Source organism: Asterias rubens, chromosome 5 (genome assembly GCF_902459465.1).
Source record: "Asterias rubens chromosome 5, eAstRub1.3, whole genome shotgun sequence".
Lineage (NCBI taxonomy): Eukaryota > Metazoa > Echinodermata > Asteroidea > Forcipulatida > Asteriidae > Asterias > Asterias rubens.
Window position 1 is genome coordinate 19,435,651 of NC_047066.1, and position 21,881 is coordinate 19,457,531.

The 21,881-nt window shown below is 37.4% G+C and overlaps 2 protein-coding genes across 2 annotated transcripts; one reads left to right on the top strand and one right to left on the bottom strand.

The window, feature by feature from the left end:
• Positions 1-22: 22 nt before the first annotated feature.
• Positions 23-19,462, top strand: LOC117290042 (RING-type E3 ubiquitin-protein ligase PPIL2-like). Its single transcript, XM_033771275.1, has 18 exons — positions 23-151; positions 1,016-1,065; positions 1,603-1,651; positions 2,783-2,897; positions 3,760-3,811; positions 5,193-5,284; positions 6,082-6,247; positions 6,947-7,047; positions 7,615-7,659; positions 9,068-9,143; positions 10,485-10,591; positions 11,930-12,019; positions 12,322-12,355; positions 13,049-13,166; positions 14,145-14,201; positions 15,689-15,821; positions 17,389-17,558; positions 18,147-19,462. Exons 1-18 carry the CDS (start codon positions 120-122, stop codon positions 18,250-18,252), a joined length of 1,593 nt encoding a protein of 530 aa, XP_033627166.1. The 5' UTR covers positions 23-119; the 3' UTR covers positions 18,253-19,462.
• Positions 18,937-21,559, bottom strand: LOC117290477 (lactadherin-like). The gene is made up of 3 exons (XM_033771893.1): positions 21,218-21,559; positions 20,528-20,666; positions 18,937-20,239 (listed from the first exon to the last, which is right to left on the bottom strand). The coding sequence occupies exons 1-3, from the start codon at positions 21,557-21,559 to the stop codon at positions 19,953-19,955; spliced, it is 768 nt and encodes a 255-aa protein (XP_033627784.1). The 3' UTR covers positions 18,937-19,952.
• Between the last annotated feature and the right edge of the window lie 322 nt (positions 21,560-21,881).

A 21,881-nucleotide genomic window follows, 5' to 3' on the forward strand; every position in this document is an offset into this window, starting at 1 on the left:
ATGATAGCTCCGTGTAGAAACTGTAATTTTTTTTAGTGAGTCTGTGTTTTTGGTGCGGTGTATCCTTTCAGTTTTCACTCCTTCTGTCTGAAAAACATAGTTTTCTTCGATAAAGAAAGATGGGGAAGCGACAGCATCAATCAGATAAGATGTAAGTCGTTTTTTGGAAAAGTTTCCGTATCCTGCCACCACTTTTTCATTGGTTTAAAACAGCCAATTAATTGTTAATCGTGTACACCGTCACCGTGTACTGTAGTATTTTTGTGTGGCGAGTTTGCCACATCCACACAAAGTCAAGTGGGGCTAATTGTTCAGTAATTTTACCCGTACTAGTAGTAGTACTGTACTACTACTATAGTTATAGATGTTAACACCCAGTCAACATAAATTCACTCAAACATATGAAATATTAATATTCCCTAATTAAAGTTTTCCAAATTATCATTGACATTTTGAATCCTCGTTTTTTAGTGAGGATAACATTCCGTATGGCGCCACCACTTTTTCACTCTTTTTTGCAAAAAGGGATATCTTTGAAGTAAATCTACGAATTTAAGATATTGTTATTTCAATTGAAATGTCAGGCCATTAGCTATTTTTTGCTTTTCAATTGAAAATCGGTGGCCTGCTAGGCCTATTGATTGTTCCAATACAATTATAATGGACTCCCTTTGCTTATTTGGCCTACCCCCACTTAGCATCAGGAATTGTGAAGATCTTATGAACAAAAACTCATGATGTTTTCTTTAGCCAATTTAAAAATCCCCCTCCAGTTTGCACTTCAATTGAATAATTGTGGAGCGATGTTTTGCTGTAATTTTATGAGAAAAACTATCTCTGACTAAGCTGACAATTGCCCATTTAAACATCTTCTCGAAACTGACTGGATAAATTTGAAATAATTTTGGGTTGATCAAAGTAAATTAACTAGAACTGTGACTATACACACTTGCGCTACTTTAAATCCAGTTATTATTTTGTTCTATTTACATTTTTATTTGTTCAATATTGACAGGTACATTACATCGAAGGAATGGGCAGCCTTCTATGGCGGAAAGAAACCAGGTACAAATTAGAGAAGCAAACTTCCTTCCTGTCTGATTATACAGTATTACCCACAATAGCATGGGAAAGTGTCTATACAATGCAAACGTATATTTTACTCACACAACCTCGGGATGAGGCTTGTTCAGTACATTTACTTGTAACTCTGTCGTTCACTTTTCTTGTTGAAAATTCTTTTAAACTTAAACAAGCAAATGGAGAGCAATGTGTAACAAGCCAGATGGGTTGCTTGGACATTTTGTGCACTGGCTGGTCCTGGTGTTTTATACCTGAGCTTTGGCCATCGGACTAACTATTGGGAAAGAATGCTGCCCTTGGCCTGAGGTTGGTACATGCTCATGAAATAAATATCCTTGCACATTCTAATAGTAAGATGAAATTCATGGCCTGCATAATGTCACTGTGATTACAAAACTATAGACACAGAAATTAATAGAAGGTCCACTTCATCACGAGGTTGCCATCATCTTCATGATCTTTGGTTTTGCTCACAGAAAACACAATATAATCATAGCTATTTTATTTATTTTTTAATAGATACTGGTGAAAGAGCAGCTTTTCGACGCTTGCCATATGACCATTGTAGGTAAGTTTCCGAGTCGCAGTAAACCTTTGGTAAAATACATTTCAATGTTACCTTTGTTAAATACCACTTTCATTACAAAAGTAGTTTTTACTAAAGGTATTATTATACTTCAGAACTGGAATTACACGTTGGCCACGATGGCCATGGCCGATGATGCACTTCAAACTGGCTGTGGTGCCCCATCCAAAAAGTACAATTTTCACGGCCAAAAATGCCGTGCCATTTCTCCCTGTTGGCCGCTGTGCCCTTTTTTTTAACCCAAGTTCCATATTTTGTTATTGACACAAATATTTGTGTCCAACTACTTCCGGCCGTCAATAATATTATCCAGACTCTATTCAGCAGTCGTGGTCATACGACTATATGATCTTTGGTCGTGGGATTCAACATTCACAAACACAACAGAGATCGATTATTCCCCTTGCATAGTCATTGCACACGCTAGCGCGAATCTGCGTCACATAATCACACGCCCGTTTATTTGACGTCCCAATTTCAAAAGGATCTAGTCTAACACAATTCATTTAACAGTTGTCAGTAATGCCCATAATGGTATCACTTGTTTGTTGAATGGACAAAAAAAAAACATGGTGAATGAAATGACTTTTAGAACTTGTTTACGAAGGAATTTTTTACTTGTGTTCTTACTGAAAATAATCGTTTAGGGTTTCTCTTTGCCCTATGAATGAAAACTGTCTCATTGGGTTTACCACCCATAGGGAAACCTCTGGTCACTTTTTAAATTTTTAACAGACTTGCCTCAATAAAATAAGGCTTATGACCCGTTCGATAACTTAATGGCCCTCGCGATTTTGAAATCTTTTGGCCTTGGTGCCCTGCCAAATTTGGCCTGCTCCAAGGCCAAAGTGGCTGCCTTAAAAAAATGGTTATTCCAGGCCTGATAATTAATAAATGAGGTTTCTGGATGAGAGCTTTACCCTTGCATTGGCTTCCATTGCTGAGGTCAAGCAATGGTCACATGCTTGCGCCACCCACAACTTTCAGCTAATGATAGGGATTTAGATCTTCCTTACAGCGACCTCGGTGAGGGCGCTGTTTTGGGGCTTTTGACGTTGTATGCAAGGGGTCTATAGGCTTATTTGATTCTATGTGTTTTTGTGTCTCTTATAGTTTGTCCTTCCAGCCTTTTGAACACCCGTACTGTACCAAAGATGGAGTCATATTTGACCTGGTCAGCATCATGCCTTATATCAAGAAATATGGAACAAACCCAATCACGGGTGAAGTGAGTTACTTGTCTTACTTAACAAAACTCTCCAGAATCTTAAATAAAGTTAATAATGCAATTTAGGTAAACTCTTGATCACAACACTGAAAATATTTTCATATATTTTCAAAGTTGTGATCAAGAGTTTACCTCAATTGTATCTAACTACTAACACGGATGAACTTTCACGCTAAAGTTAATAATAGTTAAGGTTTCTTTCACAGCGCTAATTTTCATTACTTGGTGATGCTCAAGGCTTGCCAACAAGCCGTATTTTTCTACAATATATTGTGGAGCTTTGTTTTTGAAGTATGAGACCTATTAATTTTCATACATGAAGCACCAATGAATGGGTTACAAGAGCACCAAACTCAAGCTTTAGTGTTTCTGTTCAACAGAGTGTGGGTTCGAGTCCCGGTCTTTACACTTGTGTCTCTAAGCAATTGCTTCTCTCCACCCAGGGGTAAATGGGTACCTGTGAGGGCAGAGATGATTCTTGTGATTGATTATTGTAGCTCAGTAGCGCATATTTGTTGCACAGGCTGTACACTCCCCAGGGAGCTGAGATGGTTTAAGGAATGAATTAATGGCCCAGTGACCAGGGGTAGTAATGTTTGAAGCGCTTTGAGATGCCCTCTAGGTGTGAAAAGCACTACATAAAAACTGGTTATTATTATTATTAATGTGCAGCTGATCAAACCAGGAACATCATTCAATAAGTGTACTGGGTTATTTAACAGTTTAACATGCATGCAATACACAACACACGGGACCAACAGCTTTAAGTCCCATCTGAGGGATGCAGATTATTATCATTATTTTTCTAAGGTTTCCTGTGAAAAGCACACTGAAGATTTGTTTCTATTTGTTCCAATCTTAGGCAATGGATACAAAGGCCCTCATCAAATTGAACTTCCACAAGAATTCTGGTGGTAAGTTGGAACCTTGATAAAATCAGATCTAATTTACCAATAAAGCAATTTCTTGGCAATAATGATTATACAGAAATGAATTGTCTCTTAAAGCCATTGGACACTTTCAGTAAACAGTGTTGTCCAAGGCCCACACTTTGTGTATCACAACTTATATATAAAATAACAAACCTGTGAAAGTTTAGGCTCAATCGGTCATCGGAGTCGGGAGAAATAACGGGAAAACCTACGTACCCTTGTTTCCGCACGTTCGCCGTTTCATGACATGTGTTTAAAGGCACCTGGAAATAGATTTTTGTTTTCCTTCAAACATTAGAGTATATTGTGTGGGGGTGACTCCGCCTACCCCTTTTGTGACGTCAATCGAGGAAGACTTTGCCTCGATCGACATCGAACACACGTACGTGCAAGTACATTCAAGTCCTAGTCGTGAGTGTGTACGTTTTGAAAAAGTTTTTTTCTTGCAATTTTGCGGCAATGTCGACCAGGTGTATTGCTGCTGGATGCAGCAAAACAACTAAAGATGGTGTCAGTTTGCCAAGTTGTCCGGTCCGACGTCTTTTCCAGCGCTGTGCGGCAAACACTTCGAGCCGTCGTGCTTCGAGAATCCGGAATACACTACACATTTGACATGAAGAGAAAAGTTCTTTTCTAAAACATGACGCCATCCCAATAATTTGTCCAGCTAGTGGAAAAGTCGAAGAAGGTACCTGAAAGACGTAACGAACCTAGATGAGCATTTGCCTAACGTGAAAAAAATCAGGTATTGTTTCAACTTTGAGGGCATGTTTTTAGCTTGTGCAAGCGTCACTATACTGTGTTGGCACTGCATGCGATTTATCGCGCCTCGTTTGACGTCACGAACAGCGCCCTCTCGGGTCGGGCTTTTTTTCAAATTTGTAAATAACATGGAAACTAATTTTTGTAAACCTTAGTTAGTTGTTTATTCATATTCCACTCTTAAAAACACATATTTTAGTGACAAAAGCTTTATTTTGACAAAATAACACTTCCAGGTGACTTTAAAATAAATCCGTAATTCTCGATAACGAGAATTGATAATTGTTTGAATGTTTTCTCAAAAAGTAAAGCATTTCATGGAATAATATTTCAAGAGAAGTCTTTCACCATGACCTTCTGTAAACCCAAGTTATTTGTAAATCTGTGATTTTTTTTTTTTTTCTGTTCCGAAAGTGTATAATGGCTTGAAGGGATAATCTTCAGATACATGTACGTGTACCATCAACTTTTGCAAGAAAATGTTGGCGTATATCAAAAATGAGAGTGTCAAAATATTTGTCAGTTGTGTAACATTAATTGTCTTCTTCCAACTTCATCAATTAAGTGTTTGGTTTCTTTTAAAAATACTTTCTCCCTATAGGTAAATACCATTGTCCGGTCACCTTTAAAGTATTCAATGCAAACACACACATTGTTGGCGTCAAACCTACAGGCAATGTGTATGCGTATGAGGTAAGTTTTTATGCTAATAAATATTGTTAGTAATGCCTTTTGTCTAGTGCCTTTAAGTTGGAAATGTAATTATACTTCAAACTTCAATTTTTGTCTACATGTCTTCAAATCCGTTGCTCACCAGTCGCCATCATACATGTTCATATCTGACATTCTATATCTATATGTCCCACCGAGTTCTCTACACTCTTCCTCAGAGAACCTCTTGGCCGAACATCGCATCGTCTCTAGAACTGGTTTACGTGCATTTTCTGCTGCTGCTCCAAATGTATAGAACTCATTACCATCACATCTTCGCCATGCAACTACACTTGGACAATTCAAGAAACTACTCTAGACTCATTAATCCTGAAATACTTGACTGTTTTATTTGACTATCAGTGGAACATCTTCTATAGTTTTGACTTTTGTTTCATCTTCTGTAGGCACTTTATATTCTTAAAAAGGCACCTGATATAAATGCTGATATGTAGAGTGTCATTGCCGAGTGAATTCAAGTTCTGGTGCTGATTCACCAGAGTGAGGGTTTGAATTCCGGTTGTGACACTTGTGTGCTTGAGCAAGATACTTTTCTATAATTGCTACTCTTCACCCAGGGGTATAAATGGGTACCTGCGAGGGTAGAGCTTGGTATTGTGTATGAAAAGCCACAAGCGCATTACAGGCAGCTCAGGGCTGTATACTCCCCAGCGAGCTGAGAAACATTACAGGGATGTTAACTATATAAAAATTTGTTGTTATGTATGTATATATGTATACAGATTTGAACCCTTTTTTGGACTTTGATTACTATTCAGGCAATTGAGCAGCTGAACATTAAGACCAAGAACTGGAAGGACCTTTTGACGGATGAACCAATCACCAGAAAGGACCTGATCACGCTACAAGATCCCAGCCATTTGGACAAGTTCAATATCTCTGCCTTCTATCATGTGCAGAATAACATCAAAGTGGAGACTGAAAGTAAGTGTCATAATAACAGCATTGAACATTTGGATAAGACATCAATACGCAAACCCACACTCTGATCAGCAGAGATGGGCTCGAATCCAAATAGGAGACTTTCCAACACTAGGTGGCAGCAGACATACCGGGTAAATTTCCATTGTTTACGTAGTTCTGAACATGCGCATAATTCTGAGAACAATGGATTTACCCGGTAAGTCTGCTGCCCTCTATCGTCCCAGAAAGTCTCCCATTGTGACACCTGTGTCCTTAAGCAAGACGCTTAATAATGAGCGAGACAGAAAGCCATTAGTCATTCGTATTGTATAACACAGGTAAACGAACCCCTTCAATTACACTGTGAACGATCTGGATGTGATTTCTCAGAAAAATGGTAAGGTGGCTCACCTGGATGTGATATGGGTAGGGCTTGTATGTGATATTGGCAGGGATGTTATATCACATCCAAGTGAGCCACCTCACAATTTTTGTAGAGAAATTACATCCAGGCCGTTCACAGTGTTATCAAAAAGAGGATGGGCTTCGCCCCTGGTGTTCCTGGTTTTATAAATTACAATGTCCCTTTCACATGTATTACATTTATTTGTCTACTTTGTTCTCTCCCTGCTCTGTTTTGTACTTAAACTGGATACAAAATAAACTTGTTAGAAAAACTGTGTCTCTGAAGTTAAACCTTTTTGTTCATCATATCCGCAGGTGAGAAGAGAGCAAAGGAAGGAGCAAATTACTACATGAATTCCACCAACTCTGAGACTAAGAACATTCTGAAGGAACTGTACAGAGACTACAAACCTGCAGTGAGTACTTGGGAGCTAGCCTGATAGACCATGCAAGGCTCACACAAATTAAAGCATTTTCGGGAAACTGTTGGCTTTCTCTGTTGGCATTGACATACACATTAATAATCAAACACTTGTACACAGTGTAATTTTACACTTTGTTGAAGCACAGAATGATGTGTAATAAAGCACCATGATTTTACGAACTCTTTATTTGCGTATCCACTATAAGCCCTGATGATGGTTAAAATTTAGCCTATAAGTTGGGAACATGCACGTCGTACACATCAGGGCTGGCACTTGCAAAGCAGTCCACTGCCCCAAGTTCTAGCAGATTCTTTTCATTTGTATTGGGGTTTTAAACAGTTTTTACAGTTAAATTCTGAATCAGGTTGGTTACCCTGTGGGAATTCTGTGGGAATTTTGCACATAAAGAAATGGTGGTGATTGGCCAATGCATGGGGAGGGGAGCTTGTGAAGTGTGCAGTGTTACTTTTATTAGATCATAATTAATAGTAAGTATTAATCAACTTATTTTGGGTCATTAGCTTAAACTGTTCTTTCGTCATTTTGTTTGTTTTAAAGGAAAAGAAGGAAGATGACACAAAGGGTGCAGACCACCTAAATGCTGTAAGTATTTCAGCTGATTATTCATGAATGTACCTGACTTAAATTTGCTCCTACTCTAACTTGCTCGGTAGATTAACAAATGTGCTCCTTCACAAGCTTGTGGCAGAATCATTCTCCTTTATTGATTTACATTGTAACAAAGAAATAAAAGATTCCAGATTCTGTTTGTACTACACAGGTTTGCTTCAGAAATGTAAATGAGAATTTTTGTAAATGTTATGCTGGATATCCTACTCTGAACGCAGCCCTGTGTGTTGTCAATATAGTCATATTGATATCATGTGTCCTGTTCATTATATTGGTATATTTTACTAACATTATCACATAGTGGTAGAGAATCATAGGTCAGATTTTGAAAACATCAACATTATGAGAAACATAGTATGTTTTACTCTCATTTAATTGAATGGCACCCAAAACAAAGATTTTGACTAATAGGGAGACCGCCAACATGTCCATGTAGGGCTGGATGGCTCAGTTGGTAGAGCGTCAATACATTTATCTGGACGTTGTTGGTTCGAGTCCACCTTTAGTAAATTTTTTTGTCGTTCAAACCCAAACCATTTAATTAAATACTTTTCAACTGTTTATAATAATTCATTTGAAATGGAAATGTGAGTCTTTAATTTGATTTTGTTAAGTATCGTTAGTTTGTTTTATTGTATACATACATGCATTGTACATAGTGAAATGCATTTTGGTTTTTGAATTGATTTAAAATGTTTACAACTGTGCATAAATTCTCAAGTGAATGGACATAAACAACATAATAAAAAACCGATGTACACTAAAACAACATTCATAAATACCTCAGACAGTTTCGCTGTTCCATTTGGTGGAGAGCGCGTCACGTGGGTGTGTATAAACCTTTGTTTATGACCAGTAAAAAGTGTTGAAACATGGGCATGACACGCGAGTTTGCACCTGTGCTTATAAGACAGTTTCTTCATTCCTATTGGTCGAGAGCATCGGCCAAGACAGTTGTGCCACATCACGCGATACGTGCGACGTGCACAGCATTCCCTTATAAGGAGTTGTTTACCCGAGGGCCTTGACTGGGCCTTACCATTTTCATAGCTGGAGGGGTGTTGCATTGAAAAAAATCATTAAAAAATTATAATTTTTGCATTTATTTTACTTTTTGACCATAAGTGTTGATGTTTTTATACCGAAAAGGTATTTATGAATGGGAATCAAAGTGTGTTGAATTGGTTTTTAACTAGTGCTTTAAACCTGCCGAGGCCTGGTTTTGATAATTTACCTCGACTTCGTCTCGGTAAAATTATCAAGAACCAGGCCTCGTTGGGATTAAACCACTAGTTGAAAACCTCTTCACCACACATTGATTCCCTTAATAAACTACAACATTATCTTTTTTCTGATACATGGCTACCCTTTGTATGTTTAGGCTCATTACAGCACGGGAATGGTTGCAGCAGGTTTCACCTCTACGGTCATGAGTCCAGAAACATCACAAAAAGCAGGTAAGCATCCATGGGTTGGTCTTTCCTTTTATAACATCTCTTATAATCGTTGCGGTACCCGCTGCCAAAACATAGAATTCAAACTGCCTCTAGCTACCGGGCAACCTCGGTAGTCTAGTTGGTAAGACACTGCTCTAGGGTTGCTCTAGATGGTTTAAGGAGTGATTTAAGGCCCAGTGACCAGGGATAATAATGTGAAGCGCTTTGGGAAGCCCTCTGGGTGTGAAAAGCGCTATATAAAAACGGGTTATTATTGTTATTATTGCAAGGGTCGTGGGTTCGAATCCTGCCCGAGTAACATGCATGTGATATTTTTTCACAGGACTCGGGGAAAGTGCTGAGTATACAGTGCTAACACACATAGATGTATGGGTAAAACCTAAAGTTAATATTTTCCTTTTACTGTTTATACAATTTGCTGGCCTGAGAGTTTAAAGGTGGGGTCATAGATTGATTTTTCTGAATATTTTACCAATCCATCACACTACATGTACCTCTAAACCCTTAACAGATATCATGACATAAGATTCTTACCATACCTGAAATACATGATACCAAATACATGATACCATTCACCAGGACAGGGGTCTACACACAGTCATTTTTTCCCAATAGCATTAGGATATGGAACAATCTCCCGGTAGACCTGATCAACTGTACAACTCTTGCTAGCTTTAAGCAGGGTGTACAGTCAGTCCAGCTCCGCTAGGTCAGCCTGAGCTGTTTTTAGCCGCACGTTCACTGTTCACCCACCTGCACTGTATATGTCTACACCCTCGCATGCACACAACTACCACAGTACGCAATACACCAGATGGTGGACTGTACTTTCACGGAAGAAGAAGAAGAAGTTTTTCTTTTTTAAAGACACTGGACATCTGTGGTGGTAATTGTCAAAGACCAGTCTTCTCACTTGGTGTATCTCATCATATGAACAAAACAACAAACCTACAAAATTTGAACTTAACTACTCGTTGAAGTTGCGAGATAATGATTGAAGAAAAAATACCCTTGTCACACAAAGTTGTGTGCATTCAGATGCTTGATTTCGGGACCTCAAAATCTAATTCTGAGGTCTCAAAATCAAATTCAAATATTTTGGTGGAAATTTACTTCTGTCTCGAAAACTATGTTACTTCAGAGGGAGCCGAATCCCACAATGTTTTATACTATCAACAGCTCTCTATTGCTTGTTACCAAGTAAGTTTTTATGCTAACAATTATTTTGAGTAATAACCAATAGTGTCCAGTGCCTTTAAAACAGTCTACAAGGAACTAAAACAGGTACAGGTACCGCACATAATTAATAAGAACTTTTCATTTCACATCATTTTCTTTCAGCTGTAATTGATGAGGATGTTATCAGATATGAGCGAGTGAAGAAAAAAGGTTACGTTCGTCTGATGACCAGCAAGGGAGTTCTGAACCTTGAGCTTCACTGTGATTTGGTCAGTATTGATTGAATTATAGAATAACAGTGTCAGGACCCAGTCTTCACTGGTAATGACTGTCACTTACCCATTAATACAATCTAGTCAATGAACAAAACAAACAAAACCTGATAGAAATGTTATGAGTTGGTGACCTCTCTTTTCTGTGGTATTCTCAAACTTTTTGTAGCCGCGTTCAAGCTGTGTCTTTAATCTGATAAGTTTTTGTGTAGCGCCTATTCTCTTTCATATGGTCTAATATGAATGTTTTTTTTTAAAGAACTTATTCATATATTGGCTTCATGCTTTCTGATGTGTGTGTTCTTTGTGCGATATGAGTTTGTGACTATCCTCGACCTGTTTGTAGTCAGGTACAAGTGCTGCTTTTTAGGATGAGAAGTGTTTGTGTAACACTTAGTTTCTTACATATGATTCAATATAAATGCATATTTATAAGAACCAAACAATGTATTGGCTTTATGCTTTACAATGTGCGTTACAATGTGTGAGCCACCTAAGCAAAAATCACTCAATGTCTGCACATTCTTGCATACACTTGTTCGCGCGCATGCATGCGGAATCGACTACTCAACAACTTGCAAAAATGTGACCAAGCCCCAAGTGGATAAAATCTCCAAGGTTAGTTATAATTCATTTCCAAACTGCTGTTTGTTTCACTGTTTGTTGAATTGCTGTTAAATTGGCAACTTCTCGTCTGATCATTCTGATCTTCTCTTTTTATCGTTTAGTTTCATAGAAAATTGTAAAACACAGCACAAGTTTGTGTATGTTTTGCCATGTCTTCTATTTTGCAACTACCAAGTTGCATTCATACAGTATTATGTGGTATTTCATGTCGTTAATGCACTCATATGCTTTTCATAGATTGATCGTAAATTTTGACACTCATGGACTTTATAAAGTGTTTTGGGGTTGAAAACTTCTTCCTTTGTTCATTTCTGAATGCGCTAAATTTATGTGTATTTAATGACGTATTGTATAAATTATGTTGTGTATATTTTCTGTTTATTTATAATGTGCATATGTATACTTTCAGACCATAAAAGGTAATTAATATTGCATTTATTTGTTGCTTTGTCAATATTATCTTTTCCAGCTGCTTTTGAATTGTTGATTTATGTAGTTTTAATCCATTTACGTATTAATGAAGACATGCAATGTACTTGTATTTTGTTTCTTACTACTCGGTTTTCATTATTTTATTATTGACATTCATTTATTTTATTCTATAACACCCCACTCCCTTTATAATCCGTCTTCAAGGTGACCATATTTTAAGACAAATCCCTAGAAACCAAATAATTTTATTCATAATTTAAACATTTTCTATTCCAGGTCAAAAAAACTTGTGAGAATTTCTTAAAATTGATTGCCAAGGGCTACTACAAGGGAACGATATTCCACAGGTCCATCAAAAACTTCATGGTAAGCATTCAAGTTTCATTTAGTGGGTTCTTACTGTTTGCTTTCAAACTGCATTTTCAGAGACTGTTCACCATTTTTATCATGAACATTTTGCTATGTACAATGTAGCTCATCATGTACAGTGATCCATCAATAAACTACAAAGTTCTCTGTTTTTGGTTGTGCTTTTCAGTCACCAGTCAACTTTTCAGACAACTACTCAGTTAATTAAAAATAAACAAGTTTATTAAAACTATAATCCTCTTTGAACATTCATGTCTTCTTTTTTCAATGTTTGCTTTTATTTATACCTCTGTACATAGATTCAAGGCGGGGATCCAACAGGGACTGGCAAAGGTATGTTTTAACATTTACTAAAAACTACCCAAGTGTGAACCATAAGCCATTGTATAGTGTCTATGTTGTATAAATATGTTGTACTTTCTTTTGTATTTGTATAAATTTTGCTTGTTCAGCCCCATGAGCGTCATGCCTGACGGACCTGAGCGCTCTATAAGAGGCCACTATTATTATTATTATTTTCACACGAGAGTAATTTAGCATGGTTCCTTTGGTTAAATGTAGCATGGTTGTAAAATTTTTACAAAATTTACCTTGTGTGAAGGGACAACAATTTTTTTTACTGACCAGGGTCCCTGGAAAATCTTGTCAAACATTGCTACATTTTGTTGGAGTTCCGGACCTCTTCCAAGTTTTGACCATGGACGTGACCGAAATTATCATGAACTAACTTTTGTTTGTAGAAAGACATCCTGTGCGAAGTCTTTCACACTGCACATGCAAGGCAACATTTTTGTGTGACCTTTTGCATCGCATGTCAAGGGGCTGTATAAAACCATTCATGCTGGTGCTGCTCCTTACAGGATTGTTTAGCCCATGATGGTTGTTGGCTGTATGAAAGCTTGCTAAATCATGCACACAATGACAACGATGAAACCATCCTGACCATTTTGTAATTGCAGAAAGATTTATAGCAATAACTGAGCTTTAAAAAATACATGTTTTCTCAATTTGTTTATCTTCCAATAGGAGGTGAGTCTGCGTGGGGTGACCCAATTAAGGATGAGTTCAAGCTAGGCCTTTCTCACACAGGCCGAGGTATTCTCAGCATGGCCAACTCAGGACCAGACACCAACAAATCACAATTGTAAGTATGCGCTTCACACGTCCACCATTTCTGCCTTTGTTTGGAGTCAATTCCATTGTGCACATATTGACTCCCAAATTGACTCCCAAAATGGCTGACAGATTGGGCGTGTGTAGGTGAGGTGTGCGTTTTGCATGGGTTCTATATAAATGAGAGACATTTTAAGTTGTGGAAACATTGGGTGCGTTCGTTTAGCTTCCCTGGGTTGAGCCCGGTCTGCCCCAGTACGTTCGAATAGCTTTGACGGGGCTCACCCGGGTCAGCTCCCAGTGCCCTGCTTGTGGAGTGGGTCACTTGAGGGTGACCCGAGGTGCATGCCATCACCACGAGAGGGCGAGTGTGATGTTCGATTAGCTCTTGTCAGGGGCTCACCCGAGTGAGCACTGCGGGGTCGACCCAGGGAAGCTAAACTAACGCACCCATTGTGTGGAAGAGTTTTCTCTGGACATAATTTCTCTGACTATTTTGCAGAATTTTTTTTAATAAATTTTTCGAAACCAAACAAGGTGTAATGTTGATTTTTGTTCATATATATTTTGTATCAAATTAAATGTTATCACACTTTACTACTCATGTCACCAAATATTTCATTTTATGTTGGTCATTCAACTTTTCATGAATTGCATTTGTTTATTGCATTTATGTACTGTAAAAGTGTATGCCTTGTAGTGTATCTTTATATTATTGCTATGGTTATGAAGTGTTTTTCAGTTATTTATTTTAAAATATGTCAACTGCATTAAAAGTGAAATGAATGTCATCACTTTCGACCCTAGTAGAATCTTTCTCAACACACATAAACAGGTATACTGCAATAAATGTGAAACATTTAGCATTTGCTTTGTTTACTATACTTATTGTATTGTTTAGTTTGTGTTGTTATAATATTACTCATGTGAAATACATCTTTCAAAACCGTTTGATAAATGAAGAGATTTTATTGTGTTTTTTATTTTATTTTTTACATTCTCCACTTAGTTTCATCACGTATAGATCCTGCAAGCATTTAGATAAGAAGCACACCATCTTTGGGAGGTAAGTAATATATATCCCTTTATTATAGGCACTGCTTACATTCAATTAACTTGATTCCCCAATCCAGGGTGGATTTCACAAAGAGTTTAGACTACTCTTACCGTGAGTAAGGACGAGCTACTCAAACTTACTTAGGTCTTGCCTTATAAATTTTTAACAACTCCTTGGACTAGTTCTAAGTTAGGACTATCATTGTAATATTGACCCCAGTCCTTCAAGTAGAATTATTAAGAGTAACATGACAAATGATTTACTCGAGAAATAACAAAGCAAAGTGATGTGGAGGTAAAAAAATAAAATAATAATAATAATATCAGTCAACAAGGAATGAAGAAAACAGCAATAAGCAGATTCGGTGATAGGCTCTTGACATGGTTTTTGCAGATTCCAGAAAAGCACTTAGATTGCATAAAAGTTTCTTTTATCTCGAGAAAATGGCAACTGCCCCCCTTTGAGAAAAGTTTGAAACCTGAATTTAATGTACTTACGATTTTTCTGCTTGACTGGAGTCTGTCAGTGGTTTAACCAGTAGCTGGGTATTCGTTCTGTAAGGGCCCAACCTTATAAAGCTTCCAAACACAAAATTGACACAAGCAAGAACACTTGTATCTGCTTAACAGGAACACTTGTATCTGCTCAGCAGAAATGGTGTACCTGCCAAAATAGTATGCTACAGTGTATGTACATGGTTCCCTGCATTATCTGCTTAGCAAAAATGTTAAGTGATGTTTTTGCTGCTTTGAAACAGATGGGACAGATGAGCCAGGGGCTTTTGAGATAAACAGGACCCAACTTTATGAAGCTATTTAGCCGAAAATACTGCTTGACAAATTTCTCTGCTCAGTACAAAATGAGTGGGGCACCAGTCACAACAGCGTAACTTTATGGAATGTTAGTTGTGGCCTGTTTTTGCTAAGCAAGATTTTCCCGTGCTTAGCAGGTTTTTGTGCTTACAGGCTCTATGAAATTGGGCTCAGGTTAGCATGAGCAACAGGAAGTGTCCTCATTTCCTACCTATAAATCAAGACAAGCCCATCCTGAAGGTTTTTACCTGTATCCAGTGTATTCTTTTAAAGGTTATTGGCGTTCATCAGATAACTTGCATGTCTGAAATCGAGGCCTGTGTTTTTTCAGAAATTGTTTTCTGATTGCACAGGAAAAAGACCTTGACAGAATATGTAAAAAAACTTCATGTGAATAAGCTGCTGGATTGGTCAGGTTTTGCAAGCGAGTCTTTACCCAAGGACACTGGACTTGAGCCAAAATCTAAAAGCTAAACATTAAGAGGAAAAGAAGTCCTTGATTTACGAGGTTGACAAACATAAGTGTACAGGTGACATTTAAACAATGAACCTGATTGCTACAACAAGGGCAAACAATAGGGGTCCACCTTTGTCAGGACAAAGAATTCAACAGATAAGGGTCAATGATTTTGTATTTGTGTGTTGAACGAAATCAAATCAGAGTATTCTTTCCCTCATTTCTAGGTTGGTGGGAGGAATGGATACACTAGCTAATATGGAGAGGGTAGAGACAGACAAGAAAGACCGGCCTAAGGAGGTCATTACTATTGAAGATGCTGTTGTCTTCGTTAATCCATTTGATGAAGTAGATGAAGAGGTAAATACAGCCAGCTCTCATTATAAAGAACTCTTTTAAGAAGATATTCTGCTTATAAAGAGTACATTCTGAAGTCCCTCGTCTCATTTCTGCTTTGTGTTGCTTTCTTTTACGCTCCTTTTTAAACAATTTTCCTGTTATGATAGGTCATTTGGCCGGTCCAAGTGACATTGTTATAACGAGAGTCGCCTGTGCAGTGTTCTCTCTTAAAGGCAGTGGACACTATTGGTAATTACTCAAAATAATTATCAGCATAAAGCTCACTTGGTAACGAGTAATTGGGAGAGGTTGATACTATAAAACATTGTGAGAAACAGCTCCCTCTAAAGTGACGTAGTTTTCGAGAAAGAAGTATTTTTCAATCAATTTGATTTCGAGACCTCAAGTTTAGAATTTGAGGTCTCGAAATCAAGCATCTGAAAGCACACAACTTTGTGTGACAAACATGTTTTTTATTACATTCATATCTCGCAACTTCGGCGACCAATTGAGCTCAAATTTTCACAGGTTTGTTATTTTATGCATATGTTTAGATACACCAAGTGAGAAGACTGGTCTTTGACAATTACCAATAGTGTCCACTGTCTTTAACAGTGGTCTACCGGCCATAGTGCTTGCCAATCACACCCGATTTCACCAAACTGTTCCTTACTTAGGATTAATCTTAGGACTTATGACGAGTTAAGTTCCGTATCCATAGACATTGGGAAGCAATGAACCCATCCAAAGTTAGGACGAGTTACTAATCCTAACTCGAGATAGGATTAATCCTATAGTTTCATGAAATCAGCTGCAGGACGTGTTTCCCAGTGAGGCCCGCTTGCCTAGTACATGTGGGTGCCTTACTTCCTCTTGCCTGTTATTTGATAATTATTTGATCTTGTTTTGCCTTTAAACATGTTACTAGGCTGATGAAGTACATTTATGTTCGTTTGTTTGTTTGTTTCCCCTGCAGTGCCGTTGTACAAATGTTAAAAACTAACCCTGCCATACCCTTTCTTACTTGCACAATGGTTTAAAATTGTACATAAAGTTTGATCCATCAAACAAATGTGTAGTGTGTGTAGTGCAACCAAGGTTTTGTCTTATTCACGATATGATATGAATAATGTTTGTAAGCCTAACTTTTCTTCCCTTTGATCTTTTTAAATAACTGTATGTTTTGCTTTGTATTTTGAAACCAAGCTGAATGCTTGTTGAATGCTTTGTTCGACTTCTTTGAAAATGTGCCATCTAAACTTTTAATTGGCAATTGTTTTTATCTTCTCTTCTTAATATTTTTGGCTATACTATAAAAATATGACTGAATTTTTCATTTATTTTTTACATAGTGGTGCTGTGTGTAATTTTGTTTTGTCATTAAAACATGTTTTATCCTCTGCATCACACTTGGTGATTATAAGAGAAAACATCAATTTAAATATTGTAAAAGTAAAAATGTACATATTTTATATAGAGATAAATAAGATTGATAGAGACTAGTTTAGAGTAAATTAATCATTATACATTTATAATGCCAACACTGATATCTAATACTAATTTGTTACTTTTATTTTCCACAATGAAGCTCGCAAGTGAACGAAGGAAAAAGCAGGAAGAAATAGAGTCCAAGAAAGACAGCCAGCCCACAAAGGTTACTGGCGTGTTACCAAGCTCAGAAGAAAAACCTGCAACATACAGACGAGGCGTTGGCAAGTACATCCCCTCAACAGCAACATCACCTAGCCAAGCACAAAGGTACTGATGGTACTAAAGAATTTCCAAGTTTGGCCACAAAAAAACTTGGAAAGTAATGGTATACATCCTTTTCAAAGAGTGGTTGTGTTAACATTGAATAACTTGAGTCATTAAACTAAATGTTTTTGCAGTAACATGTAATTACATGGGACAGTCAGCAACCCTACTCTTTTGTGCATGACCAACTAAGTTCAATGTTTGGAAAAGGAATTGCATAGAGATAACAGGTGTTAGTTGGCAGATGAAAGGGATGTTGTATTCCTTTTTTAATGGAGCTTCCCGTTCTTGGAGCTTTTACCTTCTTCAATCTTCCATTCATTCATTCACAAATGACATAGGTCATTAACTAAAAATACACTTTCCAATGTTTGCATACTTTGGTTTCTATATTATTAAACCCAAACTCTGATCATGTTGTCATTATTTTGTGGGACCACTTTGGTCCCACTTCCATTGTTTAAACATGTGAGAGAAACAAACGTGTGCCTTTACCGTGTTCAACTACACGTAAGGCTTGCACAGTCTAAAGCAAGACTCATGATTATTCATGTTAAATCCCAGTGACATTTTCTTCCTTTCTATTTCCAGCACAAGTAAGCGACCTTCAGAAACCTCTGTCAGTTCAGATGCCACATCATCATCAAAAAAGAAGTCAAAGTCATCCTCAAAGTTTACAGACTTCAGTGCTTGGTGACAGAGTGGGATTGCTTGTTGCACCAGCAACTTCTATGCAGATCAACCCAGCCACTTTGGGTAAGGGTCGTTGACCTCCATTGTACAATATTTGTCTGGAGATTTGTAATTTCTTAAATATTCAGGCCTGGAACTATGCAGGAGCCATAAAGGCTATGGCTTCTGTTGCCCCTGGTCTTAGCCTTGGTGTCCCATCAAAAGTTCCCCATAGACATAAAGATTTGCCACTGGAAGTGGTGGGTTTATGAGGTTTCATCTATACACAGATCAAAATTTTAGCAGTTCTTGACCATGATGATTTGTCTTTACAGAATTTATCCCTAAACCACCATCACCCCTTGAAACAAAAATAGTTTGGAGTCAGATTTAATGCATAATTGTTTCCTTCGCTGCCTTTCACCTCTGTGGACCCCCTATTCACACTAGAGCCATTCATGTGCATTGAGATTTCAGTCCCAATCGGACTGCATGTAAAGGCAGACTATTGATAGTGTTACTGATCATTATGTTGTTGGGTGTATAATAAAATGAAGTAAACTATAAAAAAATCTGTTGATAATCATAAATAAACAAACACCCCCGTAATACGCACTTAGACAGAAAACCTTACAGCAGAGAGAGAGAGAGACTGGGCTTTCCACTTGGGTTCGATTGTTTCTTTTCTGAAAAGTTTCATGTTTCATTATTTTGGTGTTTAAAATAACATACAATTTTTTTTTTTACAGTTCCTGCCTAAGATTTACCCCATGTGTAGCTCTTGTAAGCACAATGAAAGGGGTGACTTTTGTTAAAAGCTACATTGTGTAGATCGGAATAACACCATTTCCAACCCCTCGTTGTTCACGTTAGCCCTAAAACTCTTACAGATTTACATGTACCCTTCCTTATGATTATACCATACAAAACATTAACAACCTAGTTGTCAGTTTATCAATCAGGATTTCAAAAGAATCAACATGCCTTTAGAAAACGTTTTCTTGGTCTTTCTAAATTATGGAAAAGTGAGTCTTGTGTATAAATATTGAAGGTTATCCTTCAGACCTTTACTGTACATGTTGTTTACTAAAGTTTAACAGTTTTAAAATCACTTTTGTACAAATTATCACAGTTCTTATTTTAACAAGGATACAATAGTTTGATGTAAAATGTGTAAATATCAGTGTGCGTTTCGATCGAATAAACTTGGAAAAGGAAGTCTGTTGTAGAGTTAATGATCAGAAACTAATCAGAAACTTTTGTGCCTCCCAAACTAAGTTTGCTATGTAAATTTCAGTCAATATTCATACAAAAAAACCCAATGTCAAATATAAAGTGTTGATGAATATATACATGTATAACAGTATCCAATATCATAACGGACATAGTAGAAACTCAAACTTATTTCGAAATTAACTGTTTAGTGAAATGTTAATAATGATTTGCAACAAATCTAACAGTATCTGCCAAATATTTGTTGTTCATGTAAGCGTAAGCGATGCACGCAATGTCATTTGTTTTTACTCTATTGTCACCGTTTTGGTGATATGGCTGCAATTTTAGTGGCCATATTAAAATCTCCGAGAGGCACTGTCATGGCCAGGACATTTTTTCCTGCGAAAAATTACTAACAATTAATATGTCTTACATTTTATATATTATATATAAATGTTTATTGTAATATCTAAATATCAAGTAAATGTATATAGGCCGAGTGGGTGAAAATCAGCCTTCACGACGCATCCTCATTTCACTCTTCACAATATGTCTTCCTTCCCAAGTACTCCAACGCATACCGCGATACTCGTTAATCGAATCGACGTAATGCGAATAGTCGCCATTTAGGTTGCTTTCCACAACCTTCTCATGGTAACCACTGTATAAAGGGACACCAGAACAAAGGTCAAACCACCAACCTCCCTCCAGCAGACCAGCACAGTTAGCAGCATCACCATCGTTGTCGTGGTCGTAGGTTGAGAATGGCCTGTTGTTTATCAAATCAAGAACATCATCTTTGGAAAAAATATTATAGAACAATTTACATCAGACGCACATCACTTTAGAAATGGGTTGATGGTTAAAGTCCGTAAAAGGCCAACCAAGAACAGACTGGTCAACGGCCTTAAATACAACATAATGAAAAGGAGACTGCTGTTAAGTTCATGCTAATGGCCCCTGATGCAGTTATTTACCATACCCCCAAAGGATGAAAGTGTCCAAGTAGAGGAACAACTCTATAATGGTAATCATCCAATCGCTCAGTCAATTATCTTTAAAAGTTTTTGCAGCAGTGTGCCTACCTTTGCAGCCAATAAGCTCGATGCGCATCGATGGCCATTCTTTATACCGAGTAGGTAGAATGCGAACGTACCGTGCACGTATGGGCCTCTGAAATATGCTTGTAACTGCTGCCACATCGTCGACGTTTCCTCGAAACACCTGTAATAACAACGTACATAAAAGCATTTTAATATTGGGGTTTTAAACCTCAATATTAAAATACACTTATTGCATTTTAATATAGAGGTTTGAATCCTTAATATTAAAATGCATTTATTTTCATAACATTTGCATTCTGATATCCGGTTTGATATTTATAACCAGAGAGCACATACATTGTCTTTGTTATCAACCAATCTCTTCCAAGCAAAGCAGTCGTGCTCATAGACTTACATCGAGTTTAATTTAACTACAAGTATTTTATATTCTTCGTTTTTAATTGTACAATGTATAATGTTTTATTCTTGTGTAGGCGCCTTTATCGGTTTCCTGGTGAGCATGCAGTGTATGTTATTGAAGTGGTTTAAAACCACTTCAATAACATATCTTTCTGAAAGTTTGTACAAAAAAACTCAGTGCCTCGAGTACATTGATTACCTTGTTTGGTAGATACGTGCGCTGTACGACTTCGGTTTTATTATTACTATTATTGTTATTATTATTATTAAATCAATATAGGTATTATTATTATAAAGTCTACGACAGCTTACTTTTGCTGTCTGCAAAGATGATCCACCGGCGTAATGCCATGTCCGCTGATCATCGCTGTAGCTCACTTTGTAATGTGTGACCCAGTCCTTGTACGAATTCAATGGATCCGTGCTGCCTTGTATAATGACACCTTCAACCTGATTCGTTGTCCTCAAATCCACTTGAAACCAGGGTGTTTGGCGGTCGCTTTCTGCCGGACACCAGCCTCCTACGACCCCTTCGTTTCCTTTCTGGTTAAGACGCCCGTTCTTTGGCTTACAGTTATCAGGTGGCCGCTCTGCTGGTGCTTTGTGGAAACTTGATGCTGTAATTTGAGAGTCAGTGATGCTGCCGTCTTCCATTCCAAGACGTTGACCACAAATTCCGTGATCTTAATATAAAAGTAACATAAGTTAAGCACTAATTGGATTAAACTCAATTCAATTCAGTTCAACGTAATTTATTCCCTCATTCCTCTATCATTATAAATACAGTGTAAACAAAGTGACTCAAGAATTTTAGGAATTGGGGGCACAGGCAAAACAGCACAGCTTGTGTTGGGGAGTTCCCATACAAAAAACAATCACGAGATAAATACATACAGAACAGAGAAAGCACATTATCAACAAAACAACTCAAAACAAAAACAGAGGACAAAAATGCATCGTTTGTAAAAGAGGGCCT

What these genes read in the sequence shown, in the direction of transcription:
- LOC117290042 (XM_033771275.1), top strand. Translation starts at nt 120, where the DNA reads ATGGGGAAGCGACAGCATCAATCAGATAAGAT. An exon ending in AGAAACATCACAAAAAGCAG is followed by an intron (nt 9,144 to 10,484) that starts GTAAGCATCCAT and finishes ATTTTCTTTCAG; the next exon opens with CTGTAATTGATGAGGATGTT. An exon ending in GACACCAACAAATCACAATT is followed by an intron (nt 13,167 to 14,144) that starts GTAAGTATGCGC and finishes TTCTCCACTTAG; the next exon opens with TTTCATCACGTATAGATCCT.
- LOC117290477 (XM_033771893.1), bottom strand. Translation starts at nt 21,559, where the DNA reads ATGGAAGACGGCAGCATCACTGACTCTCAAATTACAGCATCAAGTTTC. An exon ending in CATCTTTGCAGACAGCAAAA is followed by an intron (nt 20,667 to 21,217) that starts GTAAGCTGTCGT and finishes TTGTTATTACAG; the next exon opens with GTGTTTCGAGGAAACGTCGA. An exon ending in CGAGCTTATTGGCTGCAAAG is followed by an intron (nt 20,240 to 20,527) that starts GTAGGCACACTG and finishes TTTTTTCCAAAG; the next exon opens with ATGATGTTCTTGATTTGATA.